This window comes from Monodelphis domestica, chromosome 7, assembly GCF_027887165.1.
Source record: "Monodelphis domestica isolate mMonDom1 chromosome 7, mMonDom1.pri, whole genome shotgun sequence".
Taxonomy (NCBI): domain Eukaryota; kingdom Metazoa; phylum Chordata; class Mammalia; order Didelphimorphia; family Didelphidae; genus Monodelphis; species Monodelphis domestica.
The window spans coordinates 184,719,429-184,741,256 of record NC_077233.1 but is presented as its reverse complement, the minus strand read 5'-3'; the positions used below and the strand labels follow the sequence as shown (position 1 = coordinate 184,741,256).

The window sequence follows — 21,828 nt, the reverse complement described above, 5'->3', positions numbered from 1 at the left end:
CTGCTTTCTATGTGTCAGTATTGTGGATGGTGCCAGGTTCTAGGATGAGTTCAGGTGAGTGCCATTTAAGGTTTCCCACACAGACAAACCCTCAAACATAGAACTGGATTATTTCAATCAAGACTTTTTGGTCATTAATAATGCTAATGTAGGTCAACAAATAACAAACTATGACAAACCCCTCATTAATGGTGTCTTGAAAGCAAGCACTGATTCAGACATGATCTAAAAAGTCAGAATAGAAACAATAAAGAATTCAGATAACAGGCCAGAAGATAAATTAATAAGCAATACCCTATTTCTCTTCTCTCTGCCTCATGGCAGTCTTTACTTGCAAATTATTCTGGAAGTGCCTATACAAAGATGATGCTTGAGAAGACTTGGGTTAGAGGTTTGGAGCAATGAGAGAAAAAGGCAAACAGGCACAAGGAAGAGGAGACAGCTTCAATAAATGCATGTAGGACCAATGCATGCTCTACTGGGTAATAATAAATTCAGTAGCTTATTTCTTCCTTGAATCTATCTAAAAGATCCTAATGTAATGTTATCATTCCATTTCACCAAAGTATCTACCTTCAAATATGCCCTCATATATTTTTGTAAAAACTCCTTTATTTTAAAGTACCCATTTATCTAAGCTCATTCTATCTGGAAATGAATGTTTATGGCATCAAGATAAACCCAATTTGTTGGAGTTTAAAAGTAGGCTGAGTTATAATTCCCCATGGTTTAAGGTTACATTTCTGAAGATGCCTAAAGGGCATAAAATACTATTTTTAAAAGGATGATGATTCATCCAGTTCCTCTGTGCTGCTACCATTAAAAGAAAGCTAAAGTGATACCTTTAAGTTCTGGGAATATTTGCTTCTACAGCATGTTGTAGACGAATGCCATATATCAGCTTGCTACTTCTCCTATCTTGCCTGTCTCCATTTTCTCCTGAACTCTCCCTGCAGTGACCACCACAGGGTCTCGGAAGATGGCACTTGAAAGGCACTGTTTCAGCTTTATGTGTTTCTACCAGATAATGAGGCTGAAAGAGAGGATTGAGCTGCCATTCTCTATTTCCTCACAACTTACACAGCTTCTTCATTATCATAAAAAAAAACAAAACTGCAAACAGGAAGGAGTTAGTTTCTCCCTCACACTCCAATTTGTATAGAAATATTTTAAAGTAAAATACAGATAGCCATGAAGTACTCTCTCAAGAAGCTTGCTGGATTGCCCTTGTCAACACATAAAGTCCTATCCAGAGATACACAGTTATATCAAAGAGTTTATATGTGGCATCAACCCCTGGACAGGCTACATTCAAGGTGAAAAGAAAAACTAAACATTCTCTCTCTCCAGTGACAGCACTAAATATTTACCTTACTTGCCCTAAAATCTGTAACAATATAGAAGTTATACATGCAAGCACAAAATTGTTATTTAACTAAACTTGAGAATTTTTTACCTAATATATTTAAATAAGGGAGTTTTTGCAGCTAAACATATAGACATCTATCTTTCCAGGGAAAGTAGGTGAGAAGCGGAAAAAGAGGAAGATCCAGTTTCATGTATGTAAGAAACTCTTGATACAGAAACTCCTTCCTTATGCAGAGCCACAATTTACCCATGACTTCTACCTTAAGAGAGTAGCTTAGTTCTGTGACAAGTTAATAAGTCTTTTTGTCTAGTCTTTCTGACTCCATGGCAGTTCCCTATATTCATTTCACTTGAATATTAAATTTTAAAATAAGGATTTTTGAAGGATAAGTGGAAGGTTTGATTGTGCTATTGAAACATTAAGATGCTCAAGATAAAACAAAGGGTGGAGCCAAGATGGCAGCATAAGAGTGCCTAAAGCCCTAACCTCTCCAACAATCTTCCCAAACCAATATTAATATCATGCTTCAAAGAAAAAAGAAATCCAAACACAACATGAAGTAATGAGACTCTCCTACTGAAAACAACTTTAAAACTAGGTACAGTTTGTCTATTTTCATGGGAAAAGGGAGAGGCACCCTCCCCCACCCAGCGCTGAGACCTGTGAAAGGTCCTGGACCACATGTGGTGGGTCAGAGATAAACCCTCGCAGCTAAAGTCTGCCTGGGTCTCACACAGATAGTCTGGTCTTTTCATGTGGTCCAGGACTATAACAAGGACTGGCAGGGAAGAACCTGGGGAGAGAGATGAGGAGGGCATACCTGGCTGGACACCCTTACCCTGCTGGCTAAAGTGAAAAATTTGCCTCAGGGCAGGCCAGCTCAGTAGGTTAGCTCAACTAGCTGAATCTACTATTCAAGCATAGGATTGAGAAAACAGAAGATTTGGACTCAGGGCATAACAGCTCAAACACTCTGGTTCAGTAAATCAATAGAGGGGCAATATATATATAGTCCATAGGGTAGTGGTTCTCAACCTTTCTAATGCCGTGACCCCGCAATACAGTTCCTCATGTTGCAGTGACCTCAAACCAAAAAATTATTTTGGTGGCTACTTCAAAACTGTAATTTTGCTACAGTTATGATTTGGAATATAAATACCTGATATGCATTATGTATTCTCATTGCTACAAACCTGCAGGTTGAGAACCACTGCCATAGGATTTGGGGGGGGGGGGGGGAGGCGTAAATAAAATAAGTAAACAAGAGAAAAAACTACAATTGAAAGCTTCTATAGGGATAAGAACTAAAGAACAGAACCAATGCACAAGGACAAGATCCAGGAAACATCAAGCAAAGCCTGAAAAAAAAAAAAAACCAGAGAATTGAATACAGACTATGGAGGAGCTCAAAAAGGAATTTAAAAATCAAATGAGACAGGTTAAAGAAAAATGGCAAAAGGAAAATAGTGGCCTGAAAAGCAAAATAGGTCATCTGGAAGCAGAGGCACAGGTACTGAAAGCCAGAATTGACCTGCTGGAGAATGACCCCCCAAAAAATCAGAAGAAAAGAAGAATGACATGAAAGGAAGAATGGACCAAAATGAAAATCAAAAGGTTGTAGGAGAAATTCAGTCTTTAAAAATTAGAATTAGGTAGTTTAGAAACTAATGACCTCATGAAATACCAAGACATACTAAAACAAAATCAAGATAAAACAAGATGGCTAATATCAATAGCAGACAAACAGTGATTCAAAACCTTCTTCCCTCCTTCAATCAATCAATAAATCATTTATTAATCATGTGAATTATGATTACTAGTATTTATTACTACTACTATGTGCCAGGTTCTGTAGCAAGCACTGGGGATACAAAGACAGAAATCAAACAGCTTTTGCCCTCAAAGAGCTTTCATTCTCTGAGGAAAGACATGTCCATATATACATATAGTTGGTCACACAGACATGGCATTAGCAGCTGAGATCAAAAAAAGGCTTCAGGTGGGAAATGACGTTTGAGTTGAACTTCTCTGGGTTATTTTAAAAAAAATACTCTAGTAGGCTAGGTCTAAATAAGCATTTCCCTATTTTTTACATGATATAAATAGAAGTTTTATCAGAAAACATTAGTAATATTCTTCCCACTAAAATACTAAACATGGAAGTCATGTATCAATTAATAGTTACTGCATCTGACAACACTAGGTATGAAAAGAAACCTAATTTCCTTTTTTTGCTCTAAAATTTTAGAACCTTCCCTTTAGTTTAGAGGTATTATGTCTCAAAGTGTCTCCTGAAACAGTTGATAAATTTTGTCAATATATGCCCTAGTGTTCCATAACTAAATAAGTTTAGGCAATGTTAGTTAAAACAATAGCTGTGCATCTCAAATCCAGATGTTCAGAGAGGCCAGGGGCTAAAGAGCTGGTAAATATCAGAGCCAGGATTCAAACAACGCTCTCACTTCAATTTGAGTACTCTTTCAACTATGTTACAAGCCTACTTAGCAATCTTCTAATTCCCACAAGCACCTATTCATATAGGATAAAGTCTATAAGGTTTTGTTGGTGCCAGGGAAGTGAAGTCAGAAAGGGTTAAAAAGAAAAGAATCCTTCAACTTCATTTCAGAGAATAGGATTCAGGCACCAAAAATATTTCCCCTAAATTCATTAAATGTGAAATTTGATAATTCCCCTAAAACTTCCTAAACTGTATTAGTTTGAAAAGGGTGTTCCATATAAAAGCAATCTTCAATTCCTCCATTACATATACATCATCTGAAACAGTAAGATATTGCCTGATGTTTTCATGAGCAGATACTGAGTGGGGAGGAAGAAATATTCTCATAAACAACACTGATTTTACCTCCACTTCAATGTTCATAAGCAAGCTGATTCAATATATTATTAGCCCATTTATTTTTACTGTCAAAATTCATTACAAATCATCTTGTCATGTATTAAGCAAATATTCTGTCAGCATTTTTTTCAGTTTCATGAAAAATAATCTTATTTTCTATAGCATATTTATTCTACACACATTCTTCCTGGCATCCTCTCTAAGGTCTCCTATCCCAATTGTGACTTCTTAGCCCTCTGCATCTCTACCAGTCCAAAAACACCAAATCATGAAAAGGAAATAAAGCAACCTTATCTCAGGCAACACAATTGTTGCAACAATAACAGAATACAATAATTATGTGAGGCAAATACAGACACCTTTTTTACAAAAATTTCACAAACAAACATCAACTCCAACTCTCACAAGACTTGATTTATTAGAATTAGATAGATCTTGGGAAAGCATCTTACTCCCTCATTTAAAAGTTTAAGAAACTAAAGATCAAAATGGGGATGTGACTTGTTCCAAAATCCTGCTAACTATAGCTAGTTAGTAGGAAAGCTGAGACCCAAGCCCCAATCTCCTGACTCCATGCCCAGTACCCTTGACATTCTACCCCCAGAAATTTTTAGAGAACTAGAGCAACAAAGAAACACAATCTTTTTTAAAACAAGCTGATAAAAAGACTGTCTATAATTCAATGAGTGAGATTCAAAGTATCCCAAAGAAATTTCTATTACTCCTAAAAACGAGGCAGGAATGTGATTTTTGTAGTTTCTGTGGTACAATAAAATGTGAATGCAAAGAATATTTTTAGACTGTTCAAGAATAAAAGGATCTTTCCAAAGGATCTGCTTTGAATCTGTTTTTTTTCCTACAAATTGATGAAAATTGACCATGGCTATAAAAAAAATTAAATCATTTCCATACCACAAAAGTCCAAGATAAACAAGAGGAAATGTTATTAAAAATAACCCTACCATTGGTAGTGGTTTGAACCTCATTTCAATAACTAAAATATAACACTCTCCTAGCACTTTTTTTCTGCCCTTGAAAATCAAAGGAAATGAGAATTTCTTATGGAAGATGCTTGAAACCAAAAGCAAAATGTACAAGGTAATAAAGCTTTATATGCCATCTTTCTAGAAATGCAAAAGTTAAAAAGTCCTTCTAATCCACATTCAGTCTTTACACGCTGTCTAAGCTCAGCTATCTAAAATTCCCTGAAGGTCCCACTCTTATTAGGCTTTACAAAAAATGGATCACTAATAAAGATAAATGAGAATGCTAATTTAGGATAAGGCAGGCTTGAGATTTTGTGTTTTGTTTTGGGTGGAGGTATGACTTTACTTTTAAAATGAAGTAGACCAAAACAAAGTGATTCACTCAAGGATCAAAACTATAACTGTAACTTCATTAATGATAAGTTCTAATCAAATAAGCAAGTATATTATTTTTGAAAATAATGAAAGCACAATTCTTTGAAGAAAAGTCCAGGACTCTAGCATTTTCCAGAACTCACAAACTTTCTTTCAATTAGGACATGTTAGTGGGATTTTGCTATGATTTTATTAAAGAAATTATATGAGCAGGCACTGGACTTTTCCATATATATATTCTTCTCTCTTTCAATCTCTCTCTCTTTTTTAAAACAATCAATAAACATTTTTCAAGTATCTAATATGTGCCAGGCACTATGCTAAAGCACTGGAGATACCATAAGGGGCAAAAGACAGTTCCTGGCCTCAAGGAGCTTGAAATAAGATGGGTAATTTCAAAATTTAAAAAAAATTTTTAATATTATATTCTACATAATCTCTGAAATGTATTTTCATCTGAAAATTATCATGTTTTATTCAAGTGACATTAATATTAGTTAATTTTTCATATAATCAACTTTAGGGAACTGCAAAAAAAAAGATTACTGGAAGTAATCAAGTTAAATATTAGGCTTCAACTATGCTTTGGTCATTAAGGATTCCATTGCATTTAGGAAGTATTTTTTTAACTTACTTAACAAATATACTATCAAAGCTTAAAACTTCATCCCCAAAGCTTTTCTTATCATTTAAAAAAATAACATGGCTATTGGTAAACATTTACTTTACCACCAAAAAAGAATTCCCTTTAAAAATTATTCCTCATCAGCGAATCATTCATTCTCCATGTCACTCTGTTTTATATGAGATAATTTTTGCACTGGGACCCATGGATTACTTACTTGTTAAAAAAAGGTTCTATGAGTTTTGACCTGGCAGACACATGAATTTTTGGAGGACTGAGAAAAGAACCTAGTGGAAAAAAAAAGAAGCAGGATATTATAAATGGCATAAACGACTATGTACATGAGGCTTGAAGTTCAGGTAAAAACATATAAATCAACAAATAAGTTTGGTATGGAATGCAAGTACTTATAAGAACCAAGTTCCACACTGCCTTAACGTGCTCAAGGAGAGAAACTTCATTCCCCAACTACATCTTCTCTCACATATCTTCCCTTTCTATATTGACTCCCACCTCCAAATGAGTGAATCATAGGAAAAGATAGAAAGGTATATTTTCCCTTCCCAATTATACAAATTCTTAATGAAGCATGCATATAGTACCTAGGAAATTAGCCATTGAGATGAAACACAGTCCTGTAATGTATGCATCATAGCCTGCCTCATGGAGCTGTTCAGATGCAGTGTCATAACTTGGAAACCCTTCTGCACTTTCTAAAAGTAAAGGGAAAAAAAGGGTGAAATGAAATATAATGAATCTTGAATATACTTAACTCTATTATAGCCTCTACAGAAATAACCTAAATGACTAGAAAATAAAGTTTGTTTGTTTTTTTTTTTAAAACCTTACCTTCCGTCTTGGAGTCAATATTGGCTCCAAGGCAGAAGAGTGGTAAGGGCTAGGCAATGGGGGTCAAGTGACTTGCCCAGGGTCACACAGCTAGGAAGTGGCTGAGGCCAGATTTGAACCTAGGACCTCCCGTCTCTAGGACTGGCTCTTAATCCACTGAGCTACCCAGCTGCCCCCTAGAAAATAAAGTTTTAAGACATTACTTCAGCAAATTTAAGTATTTCCTATTTCTTCCACAGCCCAAGACTTACTTTGTTTTGATTTAATATGATTCACAATCAGAGCTGCTATCCATAGCAATGTCAAATGCCTCACCTACACAATATTAACTATCAAATATCAGAGATTTTTACAAGAGTATCTAATTTTAAAATAGTTTGTTTTATAAGCCTTAGAACTGAGAAAGTATTCCTTCACCTAATTTTAATGAGCAATATCTCAGAAACTGCATAACTTGCCCACCTCAAAATAGGAGCCATGTTTTCAACATTGCCAACTGATAAGTGTCCTAATTCTGAATATTCTATTTCTGAATCCTTTCCAAATTCATGGAAGGATTTCTTACCTTAGAGATTACATTAACAAGTAGAGCCCAATCTAACAGGACCAACTTGCTGAAAAATGAAAGATTACTGGCTCAAGCTCAGAACATTTTCCTGGGAACTTCTGTACTATGTATCCAAGTTAAAACAGCAAAATGAGAAAGCACAATTAAATCCAAAGTAACACAAAAACCTCAGAACAATGTTATCTGTCCTCAGGATTGATACTATGAGACTATCTTACTAGAAGGCCAACTCAAAAACCTTTTACTATTTTATCATACTTTGTTATATATACTAGGGTCAAGAGAGATGGTGGAGGGATTAGTTTGGATGCATCTCTTTGGATGAAGTCTACTTGTCTTGATTTACACTAAATTTTACTCCATAGTGAACAGAGGGATAAGGCAGTTCCAGTGTAGAGGCATAAAATAACATACAATAGCAGATATAACAAGGTCTGATAAATCAATATAGTATTCCTTTGATCATTTAAAATAAAAATCAGGGGGGCAACTAGGTGGATCAGTGGATTGAGAGCTAGGCCTAGAGATAGGAGGTCCTAGGTTCAAATTTGCCCTCAGAGACTTCCTAGCAGGGGCATGGTAGCTAGGTGGCTCAGTGGATTGAGAACCAGGTTCAGAGACAGGAGGTCCTGGGTTCAAATCTGCCCTCAGATACTTACTAGCTGTGTGTGCCTGGAAAAGTCACGACCCCCATTAGCTAGCCCTTACTGCTCTTCTGCCCTGGAACCAGTACGCGATATTGATCCCAAGATGGACAGTAAGGATTTTTATTTAAAAAAAAAAGATAAAAGGCACGAAAGCTACAATATTAGAATCAAGTAATTAAAGTAAATAATAGTTTAAATTTTTTTAAAGTACTGTTGCGTCAATATAATGTCCATCACAGAGAATTTCCTAATCCCCAAAAGATCTTAAATAAGAATAAGCCTAAAACCTCTGTCTTTTAAAAAATGTTTCCTATCTACATAACTTAATTCCCTAAATCTCCCACTACCTCTCTTCATTTACATACACACACATTTACCAAAGTCATTAGTAATAATATTAATTTCATTCTTTTATCCAGTTTTACTTGGGTTACTATTCAGAAAGAGAAACAACTATAATCAAGGAAGCTTAAAGATATTATATTCTAAAATAAAGTACTAATCTTTAACTGGTTATTTTAGAATTTTTCAGTTAAAATTAGAGGAATCTAATGGAATATCTCTAGAATACACAACAATGACATTATTAGGCTAATGTAAACAAATTATGTATACAGTTAGGAAAACAGATTAAGGAACTGAGTGAACACAGAGTATAGTTCAGATGTGATAAGACCAAACATTTCTCAGTTTGGAAGCACTCCTCCATATGTTCAGTTTCCTCAACTGCCACCTTGATTACCTGCCCCGATTCCAATTCTATACCACATTAACAAAAGATATGGAGATTCTCATTCCTCCCAGTATAGAGGCACAGTTCTCAAAATTTTACAAGAGCACAAAAAATGTATAATGTTGGCACTTAATCATAAACAGAATCTATTTTAAAAAAGGTAGGCCTTAAAGGAAAAAAAATTCCTTTAATTTTGGGGAAAATGCTGTTAGTGTCAAGAGATAATATATAAGTTTGAATTGCTTCAGTCAAATTTAAACAGGAAATGACCAAGGTTAACCAGAAAAAAGCAACACAACGTTGGTTAATCGCTAGTGAATTCCATGGCACGTTCATTCACAAGAGAGTATATCAATTATGCTTATTAACTCATAACCAAAAGACCTCATTTTTTAGCATTAAACTCTTACCAACTTTAGGTGGGTTGAATGGTGCTTCTTTTAATCGTTTTTCTAGTTCTGCAAGGGATGTGTTATTAATAATATCCTGCAAAGAGCAGCAAAGAATAAGCAATTATTATTGAATAGGATTGGAGAACTATATTAGATGACAACTCCTAAATATGTTGAGTAGTGCCACCTTATGTCCTTTAGTGACATGGACACCTGTCAAAGTTACTAAATGTGCTAAGCAGGCAGGTTTTATATTTAGCATGTCAGATATAGCTACAACCAGAACAGACCTTTTCTGGATGAGCCTATTCCTATAGTTCTATGGTAGGTAATGATATGGCAAAACTATGCCTTTGCCACAATACGTAATCATTCCAATTATATGATAGGCACTTGAAAAACATCAAATGGTTATAAAAATATTTCAGTTACAAAAGGTATCAGGTTTAAAAAAAATGGGAAAATTGTGAAAAACTGGCAATGATAATTCAGATTTAGAAATTACCTTAAAAGGCTGTGTGCTTGCCATCAGTTTAGTATCCAGTAACCTAAAATTTTAAAAGGGTCAAAATGTAAACACAATATACTTGAATGCCAAAAAATCTATTCATTACTTATTTGGGTATGATTTTTTCAACATTAAAAAAAAAGGTTAGTGTCACCAAATGCACTGGAGAGAACACTTTCTCTAACCTTTTCAGGATGAAAAGTGTATTTTAGTTGGTGTGAATATGCCAGAAATCTTACAGTATTTTCCTAAACAGTTCAGGGTGGCAAAGCAAACAGAAGAAGAGAGTCCTGCCTACTACTCCTAGCAGTGAATTGACATGTTCCTTTTCTTTCTGAAAAAAAAAAAAACCCTCTAAACTTCATCTTGGAATCAGCTCTGTGTATTGGTTCCAAGGTAAGGGCTAGGCAATTGGGATTAAGTGACTTGCCCAGAATCATCCAGCTAGGGAGTGTCTGAGGACAGATTTGAAACCAGGACCTTCAGTCTCAAGGTCTGGCTTTCAATCCACTAAACCACCTTGCTGCCCCACATGTTCCTTTTCTACCAAAAATGTAAGAGAGTGAAATGATTCAATCAAATTCAATTCAACAAGCATGTATTAGGTATTTGTTATGTGTAAAGTGCCACTCTAAGAGCTAAGGATACAGCAAAAAACAATTTCTGCTCTTAAAGAGGTTATAGCATACACAAAAATAAGTAAATACAAGTAATTTGATAATGGAGAACATTACTAAAACATAGGAGGATCAACAAAGGTAGCACATGGTGGGATCAGGGGTAGTGGTTGGAAGAAAAGCATTTATTAAGAATTTATTATGGGATAGCTAGGTGTCCCAGTGGATAAAGAGCCCTGGGCAAGTCTCTTAAACCCCACTGACTAGCCCTTACTGTTCTTCTGCCTTAGTACTGATACTATTAGGTTCCAAGACAGAAGGAAAGGGTTGTTTGTTTTTTTTTTTTTAAAAAAAGAATCTATTATATGTCAGGCACTATGCTAAAGTACTTTAAAAATATTGTCTCATTTGATCTTCACAACAACTATGTGAGGTAAGTGCTGAACTTCGAAAAAAAGATAAAGATTCTAAGAAGGAACATTTTCCAAACATAGAGCAAAGACATGGAAGCAAGAAATGAAATGGACAGTTCAAAGAGTCCATGACAAAACAATTGATTGAGTGGATCACAGAAAATAAAAAGCAACTATGATTAAATACAAATGAAAATAGTTTGCACAAACAAAATCAATATAGTAAAAATGAGAAGGGAAATAGGTACTGTGAAAAAAATCTTTGTGGTATGTGTCTCTAATAAAAAGCCCATTTTCAAGACATATAAAAAAATTGTTGAAAAGTATAAGAATAAGAACCATTCCACAATTGATAAATGCTCAAAGACTATGAACAGGCAGTGGGGAGATGGATTCAAGAAGCAGAATGAAATGTTTTATAAGATATGGACAATGTCTAAAATTTTTTTCTGCCTGTTCATGCATATTTGTTACAAATGTTTTCCTTTATTTTCTTTTCAAGTAAGGAAGAGGAAATAGGAAGAGGAAATAAATGCTTGTTAACTGAAAAATAATTTTTTTAAACAATCAGTTCAAGGAAGAGCAAGTAGGTCAGTTTAACTGTACTATTGTCTCTATGAAGAGGAATAATGTGCTTCCTAGAGAGGTAGGCTGGAGTCAGAGTACAAAGAACTTTAAAACAGCAATCTGAGGGTTTGTATTTTTTTTAATCCCATTAAGATACTTTCAAGGACATAAAATTCTCATACTATTATGCAACTTCCATCACTGCTAATTGTTACTACCAACTTTTGAGTATTATTTCCTACAGAATACTCATGAATAACATTAAAGTTTGGTGATATTTTATTATGATAGTGCCAAATAGATGAGAAATTTTAGAAATTATTTGCTCTAACATAAAAAGTCCTGCCAAATATTTCCTTCCATAGAAAAATAATTTCAGTGTAGGAACCACAGGAATAGCAGATCTAGAGCAGGTTGGCTTCATTAAAATTTCTTCCAAACCACTGACAAAAGTCAGGACTGAGTTCCATCATATGAAAAAACAAATCTGGGCTCTATAGTTAATATCTGACCTGGAATTTCCAGAAGTAAAAATTGATTTTAATTGTTCCAATGCACTAAAATTTGAAGGCAATGAATTTAATATAAAGTGAGAAATACTTGCAATAGCTCTTGCCTCTCTACAGAGTACTCTATAGAGACTATTCAGTATTTATAAGGTTCAGTTTTATAATACAGCACCATCTCAGCAAATTTCCTCAGTTCTTTTCATTTCATGATGCATGTGAAGAAAGAGACAAAATACCTTTTTGTACACAGGATTCAGGCTTAATAGTGAAGTTGTCTTATTTTGAGAATCTCTAAAATATGAGTTCCAAAAATAAATAATCACAAAGCTAAAATTGTGAAACCCTCAATAAATAATCCAGAAAGGATAAACATCTATCAACCTATTCTTCTGGCTCATAGTCCCATCAAGTTACAATATACATATAATACACGCTCAAATACAATACATTGGTGGTAAATGCTATTGCATGTGAGATAATAGTGAAAAAGAAAGCTTACCTGGGGAAGACACATGTTGTTACCTCCTTAAACTCACTTAAGTCCTAAAATGCAAAACATCAACTCATTATAGCTAGGCTGACAAATTCTACATTAATACCTGTAAATTGTAATACTCAATATGAAAGTCCCATATCCAGAAGCAACACAGGTATAACACCTTTCTCCATTCTCTGGCAATGTTTCCAGAAACTTTACAAATTAACTGTCACTTCAAAAAAGCACTTTAGGCAATTTAAAAATTTTTTGAAAATTCAAAATTCGAACAATGTACATACACTTCCAAAATAATAGTACCAATGAAAAACTGCTAACCTAAGTAGTCATACAAAAAAAATCCTGATGTTTCAAAAAGAATTCTTATGGTTATATATTTTGATAGGCCCACAGCTAAAGTAGCAAAGCACACAAAGAGAGAAACAGGAAGCAGAGCGGCATGTGACAGTCCAGTCCATCCACCATCATTGACCACAATTCTCCCCTTAGATGTTGATGGAGAAAGCTCAGGATGCTGAACCCAATAGCCCAAGGAATATCAATGCTTCTAGCCCATTATCTAAGTCATCCTAGGAAGTATCTCCTGTGCAAATTCAGCAGGACCTTTTTATCTGATGTGCAATCAAAACCTTCCACATGTGTTGTTTTCCCATTAGAATGTGAGCTCCCTGAGAGCAGGGACTATCTTAATTTTCTATTTGTATTCCCAAAGTTTGGCAAAAATGCTTTGCACATAATAAATGTTTGATAAATGCCTTATTCGTTCTAACTTAAAATTTTATTCTAGGGCCTTTATATAAGATCAAGTAAATTAAGATAATAAGTTTGTACTGAAATTTTCTGAGTTATTAAAAAGACAAATTATTCATGAAGCAAACAAACATACCAAAAAGTCAGGTGAGTCTAGTAAGCATACCAATACTACTAAATATATATGTTAAACTCAGCCATGTTAAAACACAGCATCTTCAACTACTGAGGCAACTCAACCAGCCCAACAATTACTAAAGCAGGACCAGTAGTCTAGGGCTAATAGTAAACATTTCTCCAGCAACTTCTCTGCTGACTCTAATGTCCCATCTCCAACTGCCTTTCAGATATTGCAAACTGGATGTCCAATAGACAACTTAATCTCAAAATGTCCAAAACAGAACTCATTATCATTCCCTCAAATCCCTCCTGCCTTCCATATTACTGAAGAGAACACCATTCTCCCAGCCCCTCAGGATTGTAACCTATGAGTCAGCCTTGATTCCTTAATATCTATACCTACACATCCCCATACCCAATCTCTTGCCCAGGATTTTCAATTTGATTTTTGCAACATCCCTGGAATAGGCCCCATTCTCTCTGAAACTGTCACCACTCTGGGGCAGCCTCTCATCACCTCACACACACAGTTTATTACAACAACTTGCTATTTGGGGCAGCTAGGTGGTACAGTGGGTAGAGACAGGCCTAGAGAGACAAGAGGTCCTGAGTTCAAATCTAAACCGACATACTTTCTAGCTGTGTGACCCTGGGCAAGAAGTCACTTAAGCCCAACTGCCTAACCTTCCTTGTCCTGCTGCTTTTTTTTTTTTAAACCTTTACCTTCTGTCTTAGAATCATTGCAAAGTATCGTTTCCAAGGCAGAACAGTGGCTAGGCAACTGGAGTTAAGTGATTTGTGCAGGGTCATATAGCTGAGAGACCATATTTGAACCCAGGACCTCCTATCTACCTCCTATCCTACCTACCTACCTCTCTATCCACTGAGCTGCCAAGCTGCCCCTAGTCCTTCTGTTTTAGAGTTGTGACTAAGACAGAAAAGTAAGGGTTAAAAATTATAGTACATTGCTGAATCTGCTTCGTATTTTTCCCATTCCAACCTATCTTCCATTTAGCCACCAAAATGATTTCCCCAAAGTACAAGTTTGACCATGTCATCCTGTTACTCAATAAACTATAGTGGTTCCACTGTCTCTGGGAACAAATATAAAATGTTTTGTTTCCATTTCATAGCCTTGCTTTCCCCTGTCTTTAGTTTTCTTACACCTCACTCCCTGCCATGTACTCTGACCAAGTGACACTGATTTCCAAGTTGTTCAACCAACAAGACTTCACTGTTGTTCAACTTCATTCTCTTGGCTCCTGGCATTTTCCCTGATTGACAACCACACCTGGAATACTCTCCCTCCTCAACCTGGTCTACTGACCTCCTTGGCTTCCTTTAAGTGCCAATTACAGGAAGCCTTTACCAATCTCTCTTAATTGTAATAAATGCAAGCTTGAAATAATATTAATAGCCTTGTTAAACTAAAGTCATATGCTTCATATTTGCTTTGGGAGTCTTGTCATAGAAACTTTTTTCCTGGGGGAAAAATGAAATATAATAATGAAATCTTAATGAATTTTTCTATGTTAATTATTTCTCATTTATCCTGTATATTTTGCTTTCTATATATTTGTTTACATGCTTTCTACCCCTTTTGATTGTGAGTTCCTTGAGGGCAGGGAATTTTTGCCTCTTTTTATATCTCTAATGCTAAGCACAATGCTCATCACAAAGTAGGCACTTAAAAAACATTTTTATTGATTCGATTTTGATCAGAAAGTCTAGAACTGAAATGAGATTGTTCTAACTCTACTAATGAGCATACATGACAATAGTAGACTTAAAAGTCATATTCCTAACCTTTTGTAATACATTGTTCTTCAACATTATTAATGCTTCACAGGAGCACACCATATCCAATGATCGTTTCAAGGATCTATAAATACCAAAATTAAAATTTTACAATTAACAAAAGGAAAAAAACCTGAAATTCTCTGACTAGCTTTTCCATGACTATGGTCAACTTTACATTAAGTACAACAAGAATGCAGTATGAACCTAAATCTAAGCAGAAAAAATTCAGAAACAATTCTGTCACAGCAATGACAAAGCTCTACAACCAAAATAGCCCCTACTCATGTACATTTGAATAACACTTGAATTTTATGAAACTGAAACCCAGAATGGCTAATGGACTTGCCCACAGTCACAGTGCTTGCCCATGGAAGAGCTGACCCCAGGACCCAGGTCTGATGCTTGGTGTTCTATTATTACAGGCTGTGTCCCAGCAAAGGACAAGAAGTTAGTTAAATACAGAGCAAGTGAACAAATGTTAATAAGCCTTTATGTAATTAATAGATGACATCAATATTCATTTATGTTTTAAAACTACAACAACAACTTTCTTAATAATAACATGTTGGAAACATTGTAGGACTACTTCTTCAGGCATGGGTTTGACTAGAAGAGAGCTATGATTCTATAATTAGTATTATGACCATAATACAAAGCTGAATTCTATATAAGGTTTTGCTTACTCTCTAACCAAATGCCAAAAAGATTTCATTATGAGACATTTTCACCTAGAAAAAAGTTTCCATGACAAGAATCCCAAAGAAAATATGGAGCATATGGTACCAGCATAACAAGGCTATTAATATTATTACTAGCTTGCATTTATATTGTAGTTTAAGGTTTACATCATACTTTCTCCATAAAAACCTGGTGCCATAAGTTGTGTATTACTCTCCCCACTTTAGATATGAGAAAACTGAGGTCCCAAGAAATTGGTAAATTTTTTTAACTGTCTTTCTTCTAGGGAGCTCATTTTATTTCAGACATTATCTCATTTTTCCTCATGATTTCCTTCTTATTCTTAGGCAGGAACAGAGACACTACCAGTAACATCTGAAAGATGGAAAGAAAGAAATAAACAAGCAACCTGACTTTCTCAAATACAAAACAACAGAATCAGAACCAAACTCAAATGTCCTAAACATTTCCTAATCTACAAAACCTAGTATTCTTTCAAGTATAATCCAATGCCAGGCCAGGTTATGGTCATTCAATTCCTTCATCCAGAAAAATATGTATTGAGTCTCTATGTCTGAGGCAGGTTAACAGACAGTTCACTGAATCAGCCAAAATATACAGTGAATAGGCATTGCAGATGGACAGTGAATGGTGCTAAGAACTGAATGAAAGGCAAGTGACCTTAACAAAATGCACTATGGTTGGGTCCCTAGCCTTGCTCATGGAGCTAGCCGGGAGGCATGTCTAAGGCATCCCTGAGCCCCTGGTACTCACTAGTATGAGGGTCTTTCAGGAAGTCACTGGGATCTCTGTCCCAACCTTTATCCCCAAAGAATCAAATCAGGATATCATCAGCACCAAGGATGGTGACATACAATTTGCTATCTCTTTGGTTGACTGCTATTTTGGGCCAGAACAAGCTTCTCTTTGGACCACAATTGAAAATTTAAAGTATCTGCTATTTTAAATATTTACTCACTAGCCTTGAGGAAGATGGCAATCTATACAATTCTCTGTCACCTACGTAAAGAATAAAGTCCTCAAGATGTTAAAGCACCTATTAATCTGAATTCTTGATGATCCATCTGTTTGGCAAAAAAAAAAAACTGTCTTAAACATTTACATTCAAGATGAATTTTTGTTTTATTCTAAATTTCAGAGGTAATATCATAAAAATGTGATTTTTCACCACTATGATTAGGAGGAAAATGATAATCAAACGATAGAGGAAATAATAAAAGTCTTATCTCAACTATTTAAAAAGCAGGAGCAAAAGAAAAAAACTCAAAGTAAAATGGGTTTCTAGGAAAAAAAGACAAATCTTTTCATCAAACATTGGATAAAAATCTGATAATGACAGTTTTCCAAAGTGGAAATGTACATTATAAACAATATGAAAAAAAATGCCCCAAATTACTAGTAAGAGAAATGCAAATTAAAACAACCCTAAGGTTTTACCTTTCACTCATCACATTGGCAATGATTATAAATAGGTAGATGTAGTCACTATGCAGCTATGGAAAGACAAGCACACTGAATACACTGTTGGAAATATGAACTGCCTAAACTTTCTAGAAAATAACTTGGAATTGTGCATGAAAATTTACTAAACTGTTCATACCCTTTGACTAAGCAACATTAATAGTAGGGTCTATACCACAAGGAGGTCGATGACAAAAAAAAGGATCCCATATATTATGTTATATTAAATATGTTATATTAAATATATTAAATATGTGTAACAACATTTTTTTGGAAACCAAAAAATAAATTCAAAGTAAGGACACATCTACTAAATACTAAAGACTTTCTAAACAAACTAAGGTAAATGAATGTCATATTCTAGTTCCATAAGAAGTGACAAATTTAAAGATTGCAGAGAAGAATGGAAAGACTTGTATGAATGGATATAGAGAAAAGAACCAGAAAACAATATACACAATGTCTATAATTTAAAAAATAAAAAGAACACTAAGTGAGAGCTAAACTTTGATTAAATATGACAAATGTAGTTCCAGAGGACAGATGACCTGTAAGGTCCTACCTAGCTTTAAACATATAGCTACTATGATTTTATAATGAAATATACTTCCTTCTCTCATTAGGGATGTAGGGGACTACAGGTACAGAATAATGCTATCAGTAAGTTCTGATTAAGTTTTTCCTTTGTTTGAAGTGATATTATAACTGGGGGGAATATATCAAGAAATGATTATATGAAAAATGAAAGGCATCAATAAAACTTTTTAAAAGAAGAAATAGAAGCTCTTATCTAGGATTGGGGCAATGAGAATCAAGTAGCAGGGAGATGAGTACAAAGGGAACTGCAAAAATCTGGCCTCACATACTTCCTAGTTGTGTGACATTGGCCAACACAGCTCCCGATATCTTATTTCTCTTCTGCCTTGAAACAATATTAACTATTGATTTAAAGACATAAGGGAAAGTTAAAAAAAAAACTGCAGAGGTAGCATAGATGGGGCTTGTCAAGAAATCAAGAAATCAAGAAAGTCAAACAAGTCAAGAAATCTAGGTTCTAATTATACAATTTGGGGCAAGTTGCTTAATCTCCACAAACTCATCTATAGTATGAGACCGTTGGGCTGACTCATTTCTAAGATTTCTTCAATATTATATTCATCCAAATGATTAAATTATAAAATTATTAATTAATAATAAAGCATTTAAATAGCCAGAGGAATATCTAGTGATCATGACTAGGCTGTGTCAGTATAACAATGTTAATACTATCAAATTTAATTTACACTTTGTTGTTTTTTTTAAAACCCTTACCTTCCTTCTTGGAGTTAATACTGTGTATTGGCTCCAAGGCAGAAGAGTGGTAAGGGCTAGGCAATGAGGGTCAAGTGACTTGCCCAGGGTCATACACCTGGGAAGTATCTGAGGTCAGATTTGAACCTAGGACCTCCCGTCTCTAGGCCTGGTTCTCAATCCACTGAGCTACCCAGCTGCCCCCGTAATTTACACTTTGAATGCTACGACAATACATTTATCAGAGATACTTTATAGTAATAAAATATCAAATATTCATTTGGAAAAATTGAAATCTGGAATGTCAAGGGAAATGATTAAAAGAGAAAGGTACAAAAGGGAAATTGCACTTCTACAGCTTGAATTATATTATAAAATATCAGTCGTAAATCAAAACCATCAGGTACTGGTTAAAAAACTGAAAAATAGATCAATAAGTAAAACTAGATAAGGAAGAATCAGAAGCAATGGAACTCAATAACCTAGTGTTTAATAAACTTGAAAGAACTCTGTACCTGATAAAACTGCTAAGAAATCTACAAAGTAGTCTGACAGAAATAAGACAGATCAAAACTTTACACTAAATTCCACAAAACATTTGAAATGGATATGTGACTTTAATATTAAAGTTCATGCTATTAAAAAACTATTAGAGGGGACTTCTGGGTAAACATGGTGGCAGTCTAAATGCTGCTCACTTACGCTCCCCAGCACACACAGACACTACCCCAAAACACATTAAGAACCATTTTCAGAGGAGAGGAGGAGCTGTATAGTAGGGCATGGGATCCATCCATCCACCCTCCCCAACCCCCACCTACAGAGCCAGAGCCAGAGCCAGCGCACACCAAGACGAGCGAGCAAGGGGCAACCCTGGAGTGAGCAAGGAACACCTCTGGGTCCTTGGGAGTTGACTAGTACTGCAGGGGACCCACCCCCGAAAGCAGCTTGGCAGGAAACTCCAGCATGTGAGGGATTGCAGACCTTAGGTGCCCAGAGCCAGCTCGCCCACCAGAACCAGGGAGTAAGTGAGAAGTACTTCTAGAGCGAGCAAGGGGCACTTCTAGGTGCTCGGGAGCTAACAAGGACCACCAGAGAAACACCCCTGAAAGCAGTTAGACTGGAAAACCAGGCGGGCAAGTGAGCGCACACCCTAAGCGCCCCTGGGAAGGTAGCACTGAGAAGAGCTGCAAAGGACGGCAGAGATTTGAGAGTTTGCCTCAGGCAAAATCCTTGCTCCCTAACTCCATACACAGAGAACCTACCCAGCTGACTCAGATTTCTGACTAAAGAGGGAAGGGAAAACATCCAGGAAAATGGCTAATTGTGCACAGGAGCCTCAAAATTCTTCCAAAAAAATCCCAAAAAGAAGTTTGTGACTCTCAAGAATTTTTATGGAAGAAAAACACAGGTTTCAGAGGAAATACTGGACAAAATTCAAACAAAGGCAAAACTGAAAAAAAAAACAAAAAAACGGAAATTGTCCACAAGGTCTGGAAAAATCTCAAATGCAGCTTATCAAAAAGATGGAAGCCTTCTGGAAAGAGATGTAGGAAATGGTTTAAAAAAAAATGAAGAAATCATAGCCGAATACCAAAAGATTAAAGCAGAAAACCAGGTCTTAAGGACCAGAATTGAGCAACTGGAAACCAATGATCTTACAAAACAGCAAAAATAATAAAGCAAAGTCAAAAGACTGACAAAATAAAAGAAAACCTAAACTATCTCACAGACAAGATGACAGATCAGGAAAACAAAGGAAGGAGAGACAATCTGAGAATCATTGGTCTACCTTAAAAGTCAGAAATAAACAGAAACCTTAACACCATACTACAAGAGATCATCCAAGAAAACTACCCTGAAGTTCTTGAACAAGGGGGCAAAATAGACATTGAAAGAGTTCATAGAACACCCTCTACACTAAACCCCCAAAAAACAACTCCCAGAAATGTAATTGCCAAATTCCAGAGCTTTCAAGCTAAGGAAAAAATCCTACAAAAAGCCAAAAAGAAACAATTCAGATACAAAGGAGAATCAATAAGGATCACACAACACCTGGCAGCTTCCACACTAAAAGACCACAAGGCCTGGAACACGATATTCAGAAAGGCAAGAGAACTGGACCTTCAACCAAGAATCACCTATCCATCAAAACTGACTATATACTTCCAGGATAAAGTATGGGCATTCAACAAAATAGAATATTTCCAAGTATTTGTAAGGAAAAGACCAGAACTAAGTGGAAAGTCTGACATCCAAACACAATGATCAAGAGAAACATGAAAAGGTAAATATGATAGAGAGGGAAAAGGAGAAAAAAAAATTTTTTTAATTTAAACTCTTCTTTAAGGGCTACAATTAGACCAAATTATATATATTAATATATGGGGAAAATGTTATTTGTAACTCTCAAAAAATGTTTTCATTATTATAGTAAAGAGAAGAATCATTCATAGGAAAAGATTGGGGCATTAAAGGCTATAAAATGATATGCAAAAATAATGGGTGAGGGGGAATCGATGACGGTATTAAGAGATACTTGAAGACATAAAATAAATAGAATAATCTTTGTCACACAAAGATACACATGGGAAGGGGAGGGGAAGAAAACTCTTATAAGAGAGAGAGGAAGAGAGTGCTAATAGGTAATAATAGAATATTACTCTCAGTAAAATCAATTCTGAGAAGGAAGAGCATCTAGATCCATTTGGATCTTGAAGTCTATCTTCTTCTACAGGGTTAGGAAGAACAGAAAACTAAAGGGAGTTGGGGGGAAGGGAGTTCAAAAAAAAAGGGAGGGAAGGAGAGGGGAGAGGGAACTTAACAGACCTTAAAAAAACAAGAAAAAAACAAAAAGGGAGGGGCCAGAAAGGGAAGCATATCAAGGGAGGGGAATAGGGAGCTGAACTAAAAGTAAACCACTGAGTTAAAAGGATATAGCAAAAGAAGAAAGGTCAGAACTAGGAGAGGATATCAAAATGCTAGGGAATTCAAAAGTGACAATCATAACTTTGAACATGAATGGAATGAACTCACTCATAAAATGTAGACGAATAGGAGAGTGGATTAGAACCCAGAATCCTACCATATGTCGTCTACAAGAAACACACATGAGGTGAGTAGATACTCACAAGGTCAGAATTAAAGGGTGGAGTGAGACATATTGGGCCTCAACTGACGGAAAGAAGGAAGGAGTT

The 21,828-nt window shown here is 35.5% G+C and overlaps 1 protein-coding gene across 2 annotated transcripts in view; it reads right to left on the bottom strand.

Moving 5' to 3' along the window:
• PARN (poly(A)-specific ribonuclease) overlaps nt 1–21,828 on the bottom strand; it is a 217,079-nt gene that overhangs the window by 155,676 nt on the left and 39,575 nt on the right. For both annotated transcript variants that reach the window (XM_007498625.3, XM_056806156.1), the window contains 5 exons: nt 12,515–12,558; nt 9,907–9,949; nt 9,420–9,495; nt 6,815–6,925; nt 6,430–6,499 (listed from right to left, as the gene is read on the bottom strand). In XM_007498625.3, coding sequence (XP_007498687.1) covers nt 6,430–6,499; nt 6,815–6,925; nt 9,420–9,495; nt 9,907–9,949; nt 12,515–12,558 — 344 coding nt within the window. The remainder of the gene's footprint in view (nt 1–6,429; nt 6,500–6,814; nt 6,926–9,419; nt 9,496–9,906; nt 9,950–12,514; nt 12,559–21,828) is intronic.